We start from the raw sequence: 18,503 nt of genomic DNA on the forward strand, positions 1-18,503 counted from the left end.
ATTCGACCCACCGAGTCTGTGCTAACCTCGATCAAATACACACTAGTTCCATGTTATCCCAGTTTTGCATCCTACACACTGGGAGCAATTTTACTGAAGCCAATTAACCTACAACCTACACATCTTTGGAACGTGGGAAGAAACTGGAGTATCCGCAGAAAAACCCAAGCAGTCACAGCGAGAATGTATAAACTCCGTAAAGGCAGCACCCATAATTGGGATCGAACCCGGGTCTCTGGCGGTGTAGGGCAGCAACTCTACCGCTGGACCAATGCGGCTTCTTTACCATTCTACCTACTTGTGTTCCCACTTATTCTGTGGGCAAACTCAAACATTGCACCTCACCACAGCACAGTTGAACAGATTTGAAAAGACAGGGGAACACCAAACAAGAAGTCCATTGCCATTTATTCAACAGTTTATAGATTAGTTCTTAGAAATTGCATCATTAAGAATCAACTTGCAGTATTTACATCAATCACATGGTAAATCATTATATACACACAGCGACAGTGTAATTAAACAGCACTCAACAATTTCATTTCTGCATTTATCAAGGGCGTTTTTGACTCAATGGGTCGGCTTTAAAGTGATCATTCTGATAACTGCCGAGAACTGCCTAGAATGATTAGCAAGTGAGTGGGTTTGTAATGAAGATGGTTGTCAAAAATTGCATCAGGATCTTGATCGGTTGTGCAGGTGAGCTGAGGAATGGTTGATGAAGTTTAATACAGAGAAATGCGAGGTGTTGCATTTTCAGAAGTCTAACCACGGCAGAACCTATACAGTAAATGGCAAGGAGTGTTAAGCAGAGAGATCGAGGAGAGCGGGTACATAGTTCCTTGAAAGTGGTTTCATGGGAGATAGGGTGCACAAGAAGGCTTTCTTGGCCTTCATCAGTCAGAGTACTGAGTATAGAAGTCAGGAGGTCATGTTAGTTGTACGTGACATTGGAGAGGCCACATTTAGCGTATTGTGTTCAGTTTTGGTCACCCTCTTATAGGAAAGATAATGTTAAGCTGGAAAGGGTGCAGAGAAGATTTACGAGGATGTTGCCACGTCTCGAGGGCCTGAGCTACAGGGAGAGGTTGAGCAGGCTATGACTTTATTCCTTGGAGCGCAGGAGGATGAGAGGTGATGTTATAGAGTTGTACAGAATCATGAGAGAAATAGATAGGGTAAATGCAGAGTCTTTTACCCCGAGTAGGGGAATCAAGAACCAGAGGACATAGGTTTATGGTGATGGCGAGAAGATTTAATAGGAACCTGAGGGGTAACTTTTTTTACACAAAGGATGGTGGGTGTATGGAGCAAGCTGCTGGAGGAGGTGATTGAGGCATATACTATCACAATGTTTATAAAACATTTGGACAGGTACATGGATAGGACAGGTTTAAGAGGGGTATGGGCCAAATGCAGGCAGGTGGGACTAGTGTAGATGCAATATGTTGGTCGGTGTGGGCAAGTGGGGCCCTAAGGGCCTCTTTCCGTGCTGCATGACTCTAGGGACACGATAATGTGCCCCAAACAAAGCCTTTTGGAAAGAAAATATGGGATAAGCAATGAGCTTTGAACATTCCCTGAAATGTCTCCTTCTCAAATATCTCCACGCCAGCCCCGGCGATAGTTCCGACCACTTCCACCGCACGTTGGGCGACATGGAGACCCAAGCAGCCGGCACGAATGTGTAGCACCCCAGGGACCTGGCGGACCTGGCGATCTCACCTCCCCGTCTCAGGTAACGCTGGAAAACCCGAGGCAGGAGATCCCTCCCTCCCACCATCTCCTCCTCCTCCTCCTCCTCCTCATGGGGACTAGCTTTGGCCATTGTCCTCCAGGGACTTGCTCCTCTGGCCCAGCTTCTCCAGTAACGACACCTGGGTGCCGGTGCTCTCCGCCAATGTGCTTCGCTTGCGTCTCCCCGTGAGTTCCGGGAAATCCCCGGGACAGAAGAGTCGCGCCTGCCTCTTCAGCTCCGACATGACCTGTGGCGAGAAGAAGTCCTCACTCGTGAAACCCCTCAGCCTGCGAGGTGGCCATTCAGCCCATCGGGCTCTGTGCCAGCATCCAGGGGAGCAGCCCCACTTCCTTCTCTCCTACAACCCATTTTCCCCTCACATGTTCCCCTCTCCTCCCTTGCAAGTCTAAATACCAGAGTGCAGTAGTGTCAGAGAGTGCCAATGCGCCCATACCGGCCAACATGCCCCATCTACACTCCTCCCACCTGCCTGCGTTTGGCCTATATCCCTCTAAACCTATCCTATTCGTGCACCTAAATGTTTCTTAAACATTGTGATAGTGCCTGCCCCATCTACCTCTTCCAGCAGCTCATTCCATACGCCCACCACGCTTTGTGTAAAGATTTTACCCCTGCCGTTCCTATTAAATCTTCCCCCCCCCCCCACCTCCCTCATCTTAAACCTATTTCCTCTGGTTCTCGATTCCCCTACTCTGAATAAAAGACTCTGTGTAATTACACTGTCTATTCCCCTCATGATCTTCTACATCTCGATAAGATCACCCCTCAGCCTCATGAGCTCCAAGGAATAAAGTCCCATCATATTCAACCTCTCCACTGTTATAGCTCTGGCCCTCGAGTCCTGGCAACATCCTCATTAATCTTTCAAGCTGAACGGAAAGTGCAGATAAAAGAAAACCGCAAGGGCCACAATGAGCCTCAGCCGGGCAAAACCTATTAAGCAAACTATCTCAAGCTCAAACAAAGTCCTTGGTCTCCTGTGATGAAATTTCTGGAGCTGTACAAAATCTACAAAGGACATTGCTTACAAAACGCTAGTACGTCCAAGACTGGAATACTGTTGTGCCATTTGGGATCCCTACCCCCACATTAACAACCTTGAGAAGGTCCAGAGAAGAGCTGCCAGGTTTGTAACCGGTGACTATAGAAGGACCAGTAGTGTCACAGAAATGCTTCATGAACTCAAATGGGACACCCTCCAAAGACACCGTATAATAACCAGGCTTACTGCAGTCAACAAAGAAACCCACTCATTAGCTCCATCCAACATTGCCCAGCTTTCATACAATCGGGACAACAGGCCAGGGACTCGACTAATCCAATCCTTGAATTATATAACCATCCAGACCAACAAAGATTGTTTCCGCGACTCACTGTACCCCCAGAACCATCTCTGTTTGGAATCCTTTGCCACCGCATATAAAATCTGCTGCTGATTGTAAATCTTTTAAACACTAAATTTTAAATCTGCAACTGCATGCAGGAGGGACTGCACATTTATAGCCCAACAGTGGTGGTTGGTGCAGTATCAACAAGACAAGACAATGAGGTAGGCTGAAAGATCGGGCATGCATTCTTACTTTATGGAAGGGTTGTTCAGTCGTCTGATAACAGTGGGGAGGAAACTGTTCCTGAAAACACATACCACCAAATTCAGGGACAGATAAATCCCCGCTGTTATCAGACCACTGGATAATCCTCCCATAATCCCAATCTTCCAGCCTACCTCATTACAGCGCACGCGCTTTTCTTTTATCTGCACTTTCGCTGGAGCCGTAACGCTATAATCTGCACTTGAGTATTCTTCTCTTTACCCTCCCCGTTGTACTTGTGTAAAATTTGATTGTACTCTAGTGATTTGACTGGACAGCACTCAAAACAAAGTTTTTCACTGTATACGTGACCATAATGAACCAACACCAATGCTATCACCTTGCCATTAACCTACACTAAGGTAAGTTGGAGTCATAGATGGGTACAGGACCGAAACACTACCCTTCGGGCCCATCAGTTCCGTACTAATCATCAGCCATCCACCTGCACTGATACTACTTTAATCTCTCCACATTTCCTTCAACTATTTCCACCACCCTTCCCCATCTCTCTCCCCACCCGTTCCAAACATCAGCCCTGTCCCCAACACTCACCCCACCCACTGATACCATGCCTGCTCCCTCATCTCCCTCTGCCCCATTTCCCCCTCCCACCTCCCTCACTCTCCACCACCATCTTCCCTCATCATCCCCCCATGACACCATCGCGCCTCTCCTGCCTCCCTCCCTCCCTCACCCTCCATTATCACCCCTCCCCTACCTCCCTGCCCTTCCGCATTTCCCTCCCTCACCCTCCCTCCCTCGCCACTCACACCATCATCACGTCTCCCCCACCGTCCGCACCTCCCCCACCACTATCACCCCTCCACCGCCTCCATCACCCCTTCCCCAACCTTTTCCCAACCTCCCACCCAACTCTCACCATCTCCCACCTCACTCCCTCTACCGCCTTCACCATCACCCCCTCCCTGTCTCCCACTCCCCACCCCTCTACCTAACTTTCACCATTACTCATTCCGACTTCCCACCCCAAACCCTCTCCCACCCTCATCATCATCCCCTCCCCAATTCCCTCCCTCTCCCTCGCCCACCCTCCCCATCTCCCTCCCCCTCTCCCACTCTCATCATCACTCCTACCCCACCTCACTCCCCCTCCCCCTTGCCCACCCTCCCCATCTCCCTCCCCCTCTCTCATCATCACTCCTACCCCACCTCACCCCCCCACTCCCTCTCCCACCATCACCATCACTCCTACCCCATCTCCCCCCAGCATGTGTGCAGTCCTCACCTCTCTGTTTAGGAAGCAGTACAGCAGAGCCACGACAAACCCCTGTTGGAAGAGCAGAACGTGTCAGCTCACAGCCTCGCAAGCAAACTCAACTTCTCCCATCTAGTTCCCACTGTACCCCTGACACCCGTACTAATCAAGAATCTATCTATCTCTGCCTTAAAAATATCCATTGACGGCCTCCACAGCCCTCTGTGGCAAAGAATTCCCCACCCTGACATGAAATTTCCCCTCATCTCCTTCCTAAAGGTACTTTAATTCTGAGGCCAGGGCCTCTAGTCCTGGACTTTCCCACTAGTGGAAACATCCTCTCTACATCCACTCTAACTCTTCTGTATGTTTCAATGAGGTGCTCCCCCATCTTCTAAACTCCAGCGAGTACAGGCCCAGTACCGTCAAACGCTCAAAAGTTGAACAGAAGGGCCTATTTCTATGCTGTGTGACTATAATTCTAATGGCTTTGCATCCCCTGCATGGTCTGCAGATGAACCACATCTACACCCATTCCCTTGCTATTACTTAACCTCTACATAATACAGCAACATATAAAAGACACTTGGATAGGTACATGGATAGGAAAGATTTAGATGGATATGGGCCAAATGAGGGCAGCTGAGAACAGCATAAATGGTTGGCATGGGCAAGTTGGTTGGCATGGGCAGGTTGGTTGGCATGGGCAGGTTGGTTGGCTTGGGCAGGTTGGGCCAAAGGGCCTCCTTCTATGACTCTACACCATTTTATTCTCCCCAAATTCCCACCAACTGCCAGATTCTACCATTCACCTAGGTTTAGGTCCAGATTTAGGTACAAGTTTATTGTTGTCATGTGTACTGAGGTACAGTGAAAAGCTTTGTTTGCATGCTATCCAATCAGATCAGATAGCATTATATATAAATACAATCAAGCCAAACTCAAGTGCAGTTAAGGAATAGCAAGGGAATGGGTGTAGATGTGGTTCATCTGCAGACCATGCAGGGGATGCAAAGCCATTAGAATTATAGAGTCACAGAGCATAGAAATAGGCCCTTCTGTTCAGCTTTGCTCTACCTGGCGCACTTGAGTTTGGCTTGATTGTATTTATATATAATGCTATCTGATCTGATTGGATAGCATGCAAACAAAGCTTTTCCCTGTACCTCAGTACACATGACAACAATAAACTTGTACCTAAACCTGGACCTAAACCTAGGTGAATGGTAGAATCTGGCAGTTGGTGGGAATTTGGGGAGAATAAAATGGTGTAGAGTCAAAGGGTCATACAGCATAGAAGGAGGCCCTTTGGCCCAACTTGCCCAAGTACCCTAGCTAATGGGACCTTTTGGAAGCCGGATAACAGAGGGGAAGAAGTTGTTTCTGAGTCTGGTGGTGCGCACTTTCAAGTTTCTGCGCCTTCTGCTGGACGGGAGCAGGGAGAAGAAGGAATGACTAGGGTGGGACAAGTCTTTCCTACAAACCTACCTACTTGACTACACACTAGGGGCAATTTACAGAGGTAATTAACCTCCAAACCCACGTGTCTTTTGGTCATGGGAGGAAACCAGAGCATGCGGTGGGAAAACCCATGTGGTCACTGAGAAGGGGCAACACTCTACATACAGGCACCACTGAGGTGGGGATCCAACCTAGATTCTCTGGCGCTGTGAGGCAGCCGCTCCACTGCGTTGATTGAATGGACTGAGGGAACTTCCTGCTGTGAGCCGCATACCCACTGATGCTGCCTGTTGGGCTCAGACCGTGTAGAAACTGTACCTGAAACGATCCCAAACCGAGCTCGATAACGAATCTTATCTCCTCTGCCACATTATCGGGGAGAAAGGCACACACAATGTAATGGACACCCAAGAGTGCGATGAGAAGCAGAGTTGATTTGGACAATCTCCTGGAAAAGAAAACAGGCACATTTTTTAATTTAAAAAAGCTAGAACTAGAACTAGACGTGAGGTGGCACGTTGGTGCAGCGGTAGAGCTACGGCCTTACAGAGCCAGAGACCCGGGTTCGATCCTGACTATGGGTGCTTGGCTGTATGGAGTTTGTACGTTCTCCTCGTGACCTGTGTGGGTTTTCTCCGAGATATTCGATTTCCTCCCACATTCCAAAGACGTACAGGTATGTAGGTTAATTGGCTTGGTATAAATGTAGAATTGTCCTTACTGTGTGTAGGGTAGTGTTAATGTACGGGTGATCGCTGGTCGGTGCGGACACGGTGGGCCGAAGGGCCTGTTTCCGCACTGTATCTCTAAACTTTAAAGTCAAAGAGCAAAGTAAATTCACTAACTCTATACATCTGAACAGAAAAATCTAGCTCAACCCACTAATGTTGAAACAAGGAACTGTAGATGCTGGTTGTGTTGGAAGGAACTTCAGATGCATGTTTAAACCGAAAATAGACACAAAAAGCTGGAGTAACTCAACGGGTCAAACAGCATCACTGGAGAAAAGAAACACAGTATGTGGCGTTTCCGGTCGAGACCTTTTCTCAATCTGGAGGACATGGACACGTGAGGTTTCGGATCGGGACCCATTTTCAGATTGAACATTTCAGCAGGTGGATGATACTTCTACAATCTGAGGAAGGGTTCCGACCCAAAATATTATCTCTCTATGTTCTCGATTGTGGATTATCATGGCTCCAGATGTGGGCCCTGTACAACTGCAGAAGGACCTCTTTGCCCCTGTACTCAAATTCTCCCATTACCTGCATGTTTACTTTCAGTGCCTGATGAACAAGGAAACCCAGGTCTCGTTGCACTTCCCCTTTCCCTAATCTGACTTCCCCTTTTCCTGATCGGAGTTGCCGGAGAAAACCCACGCGGTCATGGGGAGAATGTACAAAATCTGTGCAGATCGCACCCATGGTCATGATCATACCTAGGTCTCTGGTGCTGTGAGGCAGCAACTCTACCACTGTGCCACTCAATGGTGGAGCTCAATTCAAGACTCATTCCAATTATACCAGGTTGGATTTTTTTTTCAAAAGCATCCTTTGTCAAGAGAGTCTTACTTTAGTTTAGTTTAGAGATACAGCCTGGAAACAGGACCTTCTTCCACTAAACGTCCATTAACCAGTTCATCAGTTCGCAATGATGTATCCGCAACTTGGGATCGCACCGTCCCGATCCAACAATTGGCCTTCCAGGGAATCTCCTTGCCTCGGGTCATCTGTTACCGGCACAGATTTTTCCTGTTTTTTTTTCTCTCAGTCCCAGTTTCCACCCCTTCTACTCCTAACGCACCCTGATCCCTCTGAAGAAGGATCCCGATGCAAAGCATCACCTTCTCCAGAAATGTTGCCTGACCCATTGAGTTACTCCAGCACTTTGTATCTATCTTTGGTATACCCCATGTGTAGTTCCTTTTCATTACATGATATTATGTTTTATTCACATGCTTGTTTTCCCAAATTGATCAGGACAATCGGCAGACAGCACCTGCAGGGCCTGTGACACTTCTATCAAAAGCGGGGTTCGTACTTTACTTATAGGAGGAAAGTGGACATTCAACAATTTCTTAGCCCACATTTACAGCTTGTACTGAGATCAGATCTAATCGCCCTTTCTCAAACAGTTACTTACGAGAATTGTCTGTGTGAGTTCTCTCCTACAGCTGGCGATCCCACCTTCTGTATCAGAATACGGATGATATTCAGAAATATCAGGAAGTTAACCTTTGCATTGAGCACAAAAAATAGATTGCCTTATTAATATGGACTCTTCATAATCAAACATTTATACATTGTAATGTCATTTTCTATTGCTGTTAAGTCGGGACGATCTAAATCTCATTTGCAAAAGCATTCACTCCTGTTAATTTAAGTCCATTTTATTCTGGAAGTCAATGTTTAAACTGTCCATGCATTATCTAGCCTTTCCTTCCTTTTAACGCTACCAAACAATTTGATAAAATTGCTGAACATGGATATTCTTTTGGAAACCTTAATATAGAACGTGGAACAGCAGCGCAAAGGAACAGGCCCTTTCGGCCCAGTATGTCTCTGCCAAACATGATGTTAACCTAACCACAAGTTAAACCAACCACCTCTGCCCGCATGTGATCCATATCCCTCTATTTCCTGCATATCCACGTGTCAGAAAGCCTCTTAAACGCACTATCATATCTGTCTCCAATTATTAATTTAATTTACCGAGGCGCAGTGAGAAGCTTTTTTGTTGCGTGCGATCCAGTTAGTGAAAAGACTATACATCATTATAATCTAGCCGTCCACAGTATGCAGTTACATGATAAAGGGAATAACGTTTAGTGCAAGATAAAGTCCAGTAAAGTCCGATTAAAGATAGTCCAAGAGCCCCCAATGAGTAGCTCATGACCGCTGTCCAGCTGGTAATTGGATGATTCTGTTGCCCGATAACAGCTGGGAAGAAACTGTCCCTGAATCTGGAGGTATGCATTTTCACACCGATATCTCTTGCCTGATGGGAGAGGGGAGAAAAGGGAATGACCGGGGTGAGACTGGGCCTTGGTTATGCTGATGGTCTTGCCGAGGCAGCATAAAGTGTAGATGGAAGGGAAGTTGCTTTGTGTGATGGTCTGGGCTCTCTGCAAAGATGGTTTTACCAACATGTGTAGGAAAGAACTGCAGACGCTGGTTTACACTGGAAATAGACACAATAAGCTGGAGTAACTCAACAGGTCAGGCAGCATTTCTGGAGAAAAGGAATAGATGATTTTTCAGGTCGAGACCCTTACTATGCTCCTTCAGCACCCCATTTAGTGTAAGCCTGGATTTAATAAACAATACAATTTTACACCATCATTCAGTCTAAAAAAAGGGAATTTTTCACTTACTAAAACTGAAAGCAATATGGTACTTTTTATAATCCACCAGATATATGCGTTGTGAATATCATCCCAACATCTAGAAAGAAATAAAAACAAATGTATAGAAACATGGAAAAAACATAGAAAAATAGGTGCAGGAGTAGGCCATTGAACCAGCACGGCCATTCAATATGATCATGGCTGATCATCTAAAATCAGTACCCCGTTCCTGTTTTTTCCCCCATATCCCTTGATTCCTTTAGCCCTAAGAGCTAAATCTAACTCTCTCTTGAAAACTATAGAGGTGGGCAATTGGTAAATTCTTCCAACTTTCAATCAGGCTTTCAGATCTTGCATTAACTTAAAAGAACTATCTTTCATTTTCATTTGTTACACAGTCTGGAACACACTGCCAGGAGTAGTGGTGGAGGCAGATCCAATGTGATGTTAGTAGGTATTAGCTATAAGGAGACTTTGGAGAAACTTAGAGTGTTTTCTCTGGAACATTGGTAGTTGATAAAAGACTTATATAAAATTATACCAAAGATATATAAAATTATACCAAAAATATATAAAATTATACCAAAGATATGGTAGACAGTGAAAACCCCTTCCATTCGGGATGGAAATATCAAAGGCTAGAGGGCATAGCTTTAAGGTGAGAGGGCCATAGTTTAAAGGAGATGTGTGGGGCAAAGTTCTTTGCACAGAGGGTGGTGGGTGCCAAGAACGTGCTGCCATGGGTGGTGGATAGTGGACAGGTAAGATAGTGGCATTTGAGGCTTTCAGATATGCAGGGAATGGAGGGATATGGATCATGTGCAGACAGAGTAGATTAGTTTAACTTGGCATTGTGTTTGGCATGGACGTTGTGGGCCGAAGAGCCTGTTCCTGAACTGTACTCTTCTAGGCTGTTCATTGTACTTGTACCTCACCATACTTGTGCATCTGACTATAAATGCGACTTTAATTATGGTTAAGCTGATACTCATATGAGCTTAATTATGGTTAAGCTCATATCTCATACTCCGCGCCTCCATTTTGGACGCCCGTGATCCCAGAAGCCATCGTAACTAACTTCTACAGACGCACCTCTAAAGCATGCTGTCCGCTTGCATCACAACTTGGTTTGGGAACAGCTCTGCCCAAGTCCGCAAGAGATTGCACAGAGTGGTACGTACCCGGTCCATCAGACAGACCAGACTCCCACCATCTACTCCATCTACACTTCACGTTACTTCAGAATAGCAGCCAACATACTTGTCCTCACCTCTCGCCCCATCAGCCGTCGCATACAGCACATAATCCTCCTGCATTTTCATCACCTCCAGCGGGATCCCACCACTAGCCTCATCTTCCCATCTCCACCTCTTTCCGCAGAACCCGTTCCCTCCACAACTCTCTGATTCACTCATCCGCTCCACCCAAACCACCCCCTCCCCAGGTACTTTCGCCTGCAACATAGGAGATGCAACACCCGTCCCTATACCGCCTCCAGGCACCCCGACAGTCCTTTCAGGTGAGGCAGAGGTTCACCTGCACCTCCTCCAACCTCATCCAATGTATCCGCTGTTCTCGCTTTAGATCCCGATATATCGTCCAAGCGCAGACTAGGCAAACATTTCGCTGCACACCTCCGCTCAATCTGCCTTGACCTACATGATCTCCAGGTTGCCAAATACTTTAACTTCCCTTCCCATTCCCATGCTGACCTTTCTGTCCTGGGCCTCCTCCACTGTCAGAGTGAGGCCACACGGAAATTGGAGGAACACTCATATTTCGCCTGGGCAGCTTACAACCCAGCGATATGAATATTGATTTCTCTAATTTCAAGTAATCCATGCATTCTCTCTTGCTCCATCCCTCCCCCACCCTGGTTGTCCTGCTAGTTTCGCTGTTTGAATCCCCTCATTATTGTCTTCTTCACAGCCAACAATGGACAATTGTGGGCTCCTTGGCCATTGGTGCCAGCTCTGAATTGTTCTGTACCTTGTTATACCTCCAGCTTCCCTCTCCCCTGACTCTCAGTCTGAAGAAGGGGCTCGGCGGGAAACGTCACCTATTCCGTCTCTCCAGAGATACTGCCTGACCCGCTGTGTTACTCCAGCATTTTGTGTCCAAATTCAAAGACTTGCACCACCCAGTCATTCCTTCTTCTCCCCACTCCAGTCCAGCAGAAGGTAAAGAAGCCTGAAAGTGCGCACCACCAGACTCAGGAACAGCTTCTTCCCCTCTGTTATCAGGCTTCTGCACTGTCCTTCCATAAGCTGCGGCATTGTCCGATTCACCTCTCCCCCATTGTGGACATTGGACTTTGTCTCTGGAACTGATGCGCTGCAATGCTGAGAAGTATATTCTGCACTCTGTGCCTTCCTCTATTGTACTTGAATTTGACTTGTTTGTATTTATGCATGGTATATCTGATCTGTTCAAGTAGCATGGAAGACAGCTTTTCATTGCGCCTCAGTACACTGGTCAAAAATAAACCTAAATCTAAAATGCAGCTGAGAAGCTGAGGAGAATAATTTTCACTTACCCTTCATCCTCAACGAGTAGTTTTGCAATGATCCAAATGATTAATACAACAGTCGGTGTACCTAATGGGGAAGTGAAGAACAAAACTGGTCAGGAAAGCGCCACTCAACTACAGCCAAGCAACGTCTATCTTAGAATAGTACAGCTGGTCGAGCCGCTGCCTCACAGCGCTAGAGACCCCGGTTCGATCCCAATCTCGGCAGCTGTCTGTGTAGAGTCTGCACGTTCTCCCTGTGACCGTGTGGGTTTCCTCCAGAGGTTTCCGTTTCGTCCAACATCCCAAAGAAGTACATGTTTGCAAGTTAATTGGCCCTCTTTAAATTGCCCCTAATATGTAGGGAGTGGATGAGAAAGTGGGATAACATAGAACTAGTGTAAATGGGTGATCGACGAGGACTCGATGGGCCGAAGGGTCTGTTATCATGCTGTGTCGCTAAACTAAACTAGAATTGGGAACAATTCAAAGTCCTTCATGCATTGTGATCACCAAAATGTTACCAGAATGATGCTTGGATTAGGGGATATTATCTACATGGAGAGGTTGGACAGACTTGGTGGGCCGATGGACCTGTTTTCATGTTGTATCTCTGAATTAAATCAAAGTAAGCTAAATGTGTAAAAGCTCTTCTAATATGCTACTACTCTCTCCATGGCTGCTGGGAATCCCCTGGAGCTAGTTAGATTTAGGCGCTGTTGGTGAACAGTTCGTCTACTACTCAGGCTGTTCCCCCAGTCCCATCTCTCCACCCTGGTCCCAGCACCCTCACCTCGACTTGGCTTGGAAAGGGGATCTATGTGCTCTGAAGAGTGATGGTAGGTATTTGGTTTAGTGTAGAGACACAGTGCGGAAACTGGCCACTGGGTCGCCCGGAAACAGTCACATGGTGGGTAGACAAGTGATTTGAAGCCCCTCCTCAAAACATCCCTGTAGAGTTCCACCATTGATACACAACGCAGCTGTACAAGATGCTGGTGAGACCACACTAGGAGCACTGCGTTCAGTTTGGGTCACTCTGCTATTAGACAGGTATCATTAAGGTGGCACAGTGGTAGAGCTGCTGTCTCACCACGCCAGGACCCCAGGCTCGACACTGACCACGGGTGCTGTCTGCACAGAATTTATACATTCTCCCTGTGACCGCGTGGCCTCTCTCCGGTTGCTTCGGTTTCCTCGTACACTCCAAAGGCGTACAAGTTTGTAGGTTAATTGGCTTCGGTAAAATTGTAAGTTGCCCCTAGTGTGTAGGATAGTGCTAGTGTACGGGGTGACCGCTGATCGGCACGGAGTTAGTGGGCCGAAGGGCCTATTTCCGCGCTGTATTCCTAGATGCCCAGTTGACGCGGGAGGCTAGATGGAGAATACCAACCCCAGCCGATGAGGCAGTAGCACCAGAAGTACTTGGCGTGCACCACGAAGGTGAGGCTGAGCAGGGTTTGCAGGTAGAGCCCTTCCACCAGGAGCCACCAGAAGTTAGCCAGGATGCAGTAGTGAAAGAAGACAATGGCAACCTTACACACCTGCTGGAAAACCAAAAGACGGCCGTCAGGTTACCTTGGGTCAGGGACGACCCAGATACATTTTACATCCTCACATTTCCCTCATATTACAGCAGGAAGATGGCGTTCAGCCCATCGACCTGATGCCAGCTCACAGAACTATCCCGCTCCCCACTACGTTCACTGCCTTCATGTTCGGCATAGACATTGCGGGCCAAAGGGCCATCCTGTGCTGTACTGTTCTATGTTTTCTATGTTCTTTGTCGTACGTTCTGTGCTTTGTGTTCTATGTTTTCATCCAGATAGCAGGAATGACGTGCAGGAAGGAACAGTAGATGACAGACACCAAATGCTGGAGTAACTCAGCGGGTCAAGCAGCATCTCTGGAGATAAGGAGTAGGTGACGTTCCAGGTCGTGACCTTTCTTCAGACCCCTGTTTTGAGTGATTACTGGGAGACACAAGAAACTGCAGATGCTGGTTTACGAAAAAAATAAGGTGTTGGAGTAACTCAATGGGTCAGACAGCTTTTCTGGAGAACTTGGATAGGTGACACTCTGGGACGGGTCCCTTCCTCAGACTGATTGTATTTGGGATTGGAGAAAGCTGGAACAGAGGAGGCACCAGGACTAAGCTTGGAGAGTGATAGGTGGATGCAGGCGAAGAGTGGGATTTGATTGGCACATGGTTGGACACAGGCCAGAGGTGAAAAGACGAAAAAGTGTGAGATAACGTTGTGGGATGTGAATTGTGAGACCAGAGGATGGAATATAAGTGAGAGAAATGGGTATGACACAGGGAGGATGAGTACATTTGTGAATGCTGGTGGTGTTTTGTATAGCGAGGCAGATTGACCGAGGCTACAGCCGGAGATCAAACAGTTAGCAAATTGGCAGAATGTGGGCAGATGGAATTTAATCCCAATAAGGATATTGCTAAACTGGAAAGACTGCAGTGAAGATTGTTACGAGGATGTTGCCAGGACTGAGCCAAACAGGGTAGGACTTTATTCCATGGAGTGCAGAAAGATGAGGGGTGATCTTACAGAGGGGTGCAAATTCATGGGGGGAATAGACAGGGTGAATACACATAGTCTTTTACCCAATGTAGGGGAATCAAAAACCAGAGGAGATAGGGAAAAGATTTAACATGAACGTGAGGGGCAACTTTTTCACACAGAGGGTGATAGGTATGAGGAACAAGCTACCAGAGGAGATAATTGAGGCCGGTACTATAACAGCATTTAAAAAACATTGTGAACTAGTGTGAACTAGTTTTCAAGAGAGAGTTAGATTTAGCTCTTAGGGCTAAGGGAATCAAGGGATATGGAGAAAAATCCGGAACAGGGTACTGATTTTGGATGATCAACCATGATCATATTGAATAGCGGTGCTGGCTCGAAGGGTTAAATGGCCTACTCCTGAACCTATTTTCTATGTTTTCTATGTCTATGTTCTCTATGAACTGGTGATCGATGGTCAGCATAGACTCTGTGGGTCGAATGGCCTGTCTCAATTGTGCGCCTTTCAAATCAATTAAGTCATTCAATCAATTTAAAAAACGGGATTCATGTAGGATTAGTGTAAATGGGTGGTTGATAGTTGGCATGGACTCGTTGGGCCGAAGAACCTGTTTCAATGCTGCACCTTTCAATCAATTAAGTTAATCAATTAGGTCAAACAATCAATAAAAAATGGGGTTCGTGTAGGATAAGTGAAAATGGATGGTTGATGGTCAGTATGGACTCGATGGGCCGAAGGGCCTGCTTCTGGACTGTATCCCTCAATGACTCGTTGGCCCATTGTCTCCACACTGTTTCTAAGCCAGAGAGTACCTGTTGCAATACAGGAATCATAGACATAGATGGAGACTACGAGGAGAATCAACCTGATGATGTACTTGGCTGAAGATCAGACGCAGGGGGGGGAACTCCTCTCATGTCCTTGGAGTGGCCTTGATGTCTTTCTATCGGACCGGCAGGCCCTTGGTTCAATATCTCCTCAGGCAAGAAGTACTGAAGTGTGATAACGCACACCTCCAGATTCAGGGACAGTTTCTTCCCAGCTGTCACCAGACACCTGAACCACCCTCTCACCCACTGGAGAGCAGTCCTGACCTACCATCTACCTCATTGGAGACCCTTGGACTATCATTAATAGGATTTTAATGGACTTCATCTTGCAAACGTTATTCCCTTGATCCTGTATCTGTACACTTTGGGCGGCTTGACTGTAATCATGCATGGTGTTTCCGCTGACTGGATCGCGCACAACAACAAAAAAGCTTTTCACTGTATCTCGGAACACTTGACAATAAACGAAACAAAACTAAGATGACCTCTCCTGACAGCTAATACTCTCTAATCCAGGCAGCGTGCAGGTGAACCTCTTCTGCACCCCCCATCCCTTCCGCCCCCAAAGCCTTCACATCCTTCTGGTGATAGGATAACCATTGCTGCAAGTGTTGAACTGACATTTACATCAGATATAGAACATAGAGCAGTACAGCACAGGAACAGGCCCTTCGGCCCACAATGTTTGTGCCAAACATGATGCCAAGTTCAACTATTCACATCTGCCTGCACATAATCCAAATGCATCCATTCCCTGTCTATCCACGTGCCTATTTAAAAGCCTCTTAAATGCCACTTTTGCATCTGCCTCCACCACCACCCCTGTCCGCGCATTCCAGGCACCCACCACTCTCTGTGTAAGAAAACTTGCCCCGCACATCTCCTTTAAACTTTGCCCCCCCTCACCTTAAACCTATGCCCTCTAGCCCTTTAACATTTCCACTCTGGGAAAAGGAGTTCTGATTGTCTGCCATATCTGTGGAATAATTGTCTATACGCCTTTCAGGTCTTGCATCAACCATCAAGAGGCATGGCGGCACCTCGTACCGTGGACATGGTGCAGAGTGTGGTATTGCTGGGAAAAAAAATAATGTCCTTGATGATGACCGACATGGAGCGCAGGATGAAGGATGTAAAGAGGTTCATGTGGATGTAGTTCCGGGTACAATGCAGCTTCCTGGGTGGAGAGATACAAAGAGAGAGAGATGTAACTAGTCATACGTGCAACGCATTAGAACAAAAAACAGGGGCGGCACAGTGGCGCAGCAGTAGAGTTGCTGCCTCACAGCATCAGAGACCTGGGTGCTGTTTGTGTGTGGAGTTTGCTTCGTTCTGCCTTTGACCGTGTGGGTTTCCTCCGGGTGCTCCAGTTTCCTCCCATATCCCAAAGACGTGCGGGTTTGCAGGTTAATTGTAAAATTGCCCCTAGTGCGTAGGGAGTGGATGAGAAAGTGGGATAACAGGTGATCAATGCGTGTGAACGGGTGATCAATGGTCACGGGGCTTGGGCTCGGTGGGCTGAATGGCCCGTTTCCATGCTGCAACTCTAAACTAAACCTGACCTGAGAGCAGTAAAACACAGGAACAGGCCCTTCAACCCACAATGTGCTTGGCGAACACGAAGCCAAGGCCAACTCTTACCGACCGGCACGTGATCCATATCCTTTCTTTCCCTGCATATCCATGTACCTATCTTAAAGCCCACTATCGTATCTGCCTCCACCACCACCCCTGGCAGCGTGTTCCAGGTAATCACCACTCTCTGTGTAAAAAACATCCCCGGACATAGAACATAGAAACATAGAAAAATAGGTGCAGGAGTAGGCCATTCGGCCCTTCGAGCCTGCACCGCCATTCAATATGTGCATGGCTGATCTTCTAAGATCAGTGCCCTGTTCCAGCTTTTTCCCCATATCCCTCCTTTAAACTTTGCCCCTCTCAACTTAAAGCTATGCCCCCCCACTTTGTGACGTTTCCACCCTGGAAAAAAGGTTGTGACTGTCGACAATCACTATGCCTCTCTTAATTTTGTATACTTTTTTCAGGTCTCCCGTCAACCTCCAATTGTCCAGAGAAAAACCAATCCAAGTTTGTTCCAACTTCCCTTTGCTGCTAACACCGCGTAATGCAGACACATTGAATAAACAACTGGACAAAACTGAAATGTTTCACATCGCTTACCTGAAGAGTGTAAAGATTATGACTGCAATAACCAGAGCGATCAGGGATGTTACATATCCGGCTGTGTACACTGGTTTCAGATCGAAATGGGAAGCATTCTGGTTGAACAATCAAACAATTAAAACAACATACTTTCAGAGGTGTTGAATAAACAAGTTCAGTTTCATTTTGGAGATACAGTGTGGGAACAGGCCCTTCGGCCCACAAGTGTCCGCGCCGACCAGAGATCATCCCTAACACTAATTCTATCCCACACACTAGGAACAATTTACAGAGGCCAATTCACCTATAAACCCACACTTCTTTGGGATGTGGGACGAAACCTGAGCACCCGGAGGAAACCCACGCGGTCACAGGAAGAACGTGCAAACTCCACACAGACGACACTCGTCGTCAGGATCGAACCCGGGCCTCAGGCGCTGTGAGGCAGCAACTCTACCGCTCTGCCACTGTGCTTTCAAAGAAAGATAAGAGAACATAAGAAGTAGAAAGATAGACCCAAAATGCTGGAGTAACTCAGGGGGTCAGATAGCATTTCTGGAGAAAAGGAGTAGGTGAGATATCGGGTGAAGAATGTTCTTCAACCGACCTGAAACATCACCCATTCCTTTTCTTCAGAAATACTGCCTGACCCCCGTGAGTTACTCCAACTTTTTGTGCCTATCTTCAGTGTAAACCAGCATCTGCAGTTCCTTCCTACACATAAGAAGTACACAGGCCAGTTGCAATATGAAGAAACAAGGAACTGCAGATGCTGGTTAATACACAAAAGGACACAAAGTGCTGGGGTAACTCAGCAGATCAGACGGCATCTCTGGAGAAGAAAGATGGGTGATGTTTTGGGTTGATTCAAGTCTGAAGAATGGTCTTGACCTGAAACGTTACCTTTCCATGTTCTCCAGAGATGCTGCCTGACCTGCTGAGGTACTCCAGCACTTTGTGTCTTTTTTTGTTACATGCGGATCTATTCCGTACACAAGCAGAGAAAGAATCTTAAATGCCATAATTATCAGGGAAGAAACAAAAACCATTAGAGTAGGAATATCAACAATTATCAGGGAA

At 46.9% G+C, this 18,503-nt stretch overlaps 1 protein-coding gene across 1 annotated transcript in view; it reads right to left on the bottom strand.

Moving 5' to 3' along the window:
* Window positions 1-1,814: 1,814 nt before the first annotated feature.
* The window catches only part of LOC144610463 (vasoactive intestinal polypeptide receptor-like), a 36,880-nt gene continuing 20,191 nt past the window's right edge, over window positions 1,815-18,503 (bottom strand). Inside the window, exons 5-13 of the mRNA XM_078429194.1 lie at window positions 17,442-17,539; window positions 16,308-16,437; window positions 13,280-13,430; window positions 11,914-11,974; window positions 9,405-9,474; window positions 8,174-8,265; window positions 6,350-6,479; window positions 4,601-4,642; window positions 1,815-1,985 (exon numbers count right to left, since the gene is read on the bottom strand). Coding sequence (XP_078285320.1) covers window positions 1,815-1,985; window positions 4,601-4,642; window positions 6,350-6,479; window positions 8,174-8,265; window positions 9,405-9,474; window positions 11,914-11,974; window positions 13,280-13,430; window positions 16,308-16,437; window positions 17,442-17,539 — 945 coding nt within the window. The remainder of the gene's footprint in view (window positions 1,986-4,600; window positions 4,643-6,349; window positions 6,480-8,173; window positions 8,266-9,404; window positions 9,475-11,913; window positions 11,975-13,279; window positions 13,431-16,307; window positions 16,438-17,441; window positions 17,540-18,503) is intronic.

Source organism: Rhinoraja longicauda, chromosome 2 (assembly GCF_053455715.1).
Source record: "Rhinoraja longicauda isolate Sanriku21f chromosome 2, sRhiLon1.1, whole genome shotgun sequence".
Classification (NCBI taxonomy): domain Eukaryota; kingdom Metazoa; phylum Chordata; class Chondrichthyes; order Rajiformes; family Arhynchobatidae; genus Rhinoraja; species Rhinoraja longicauda.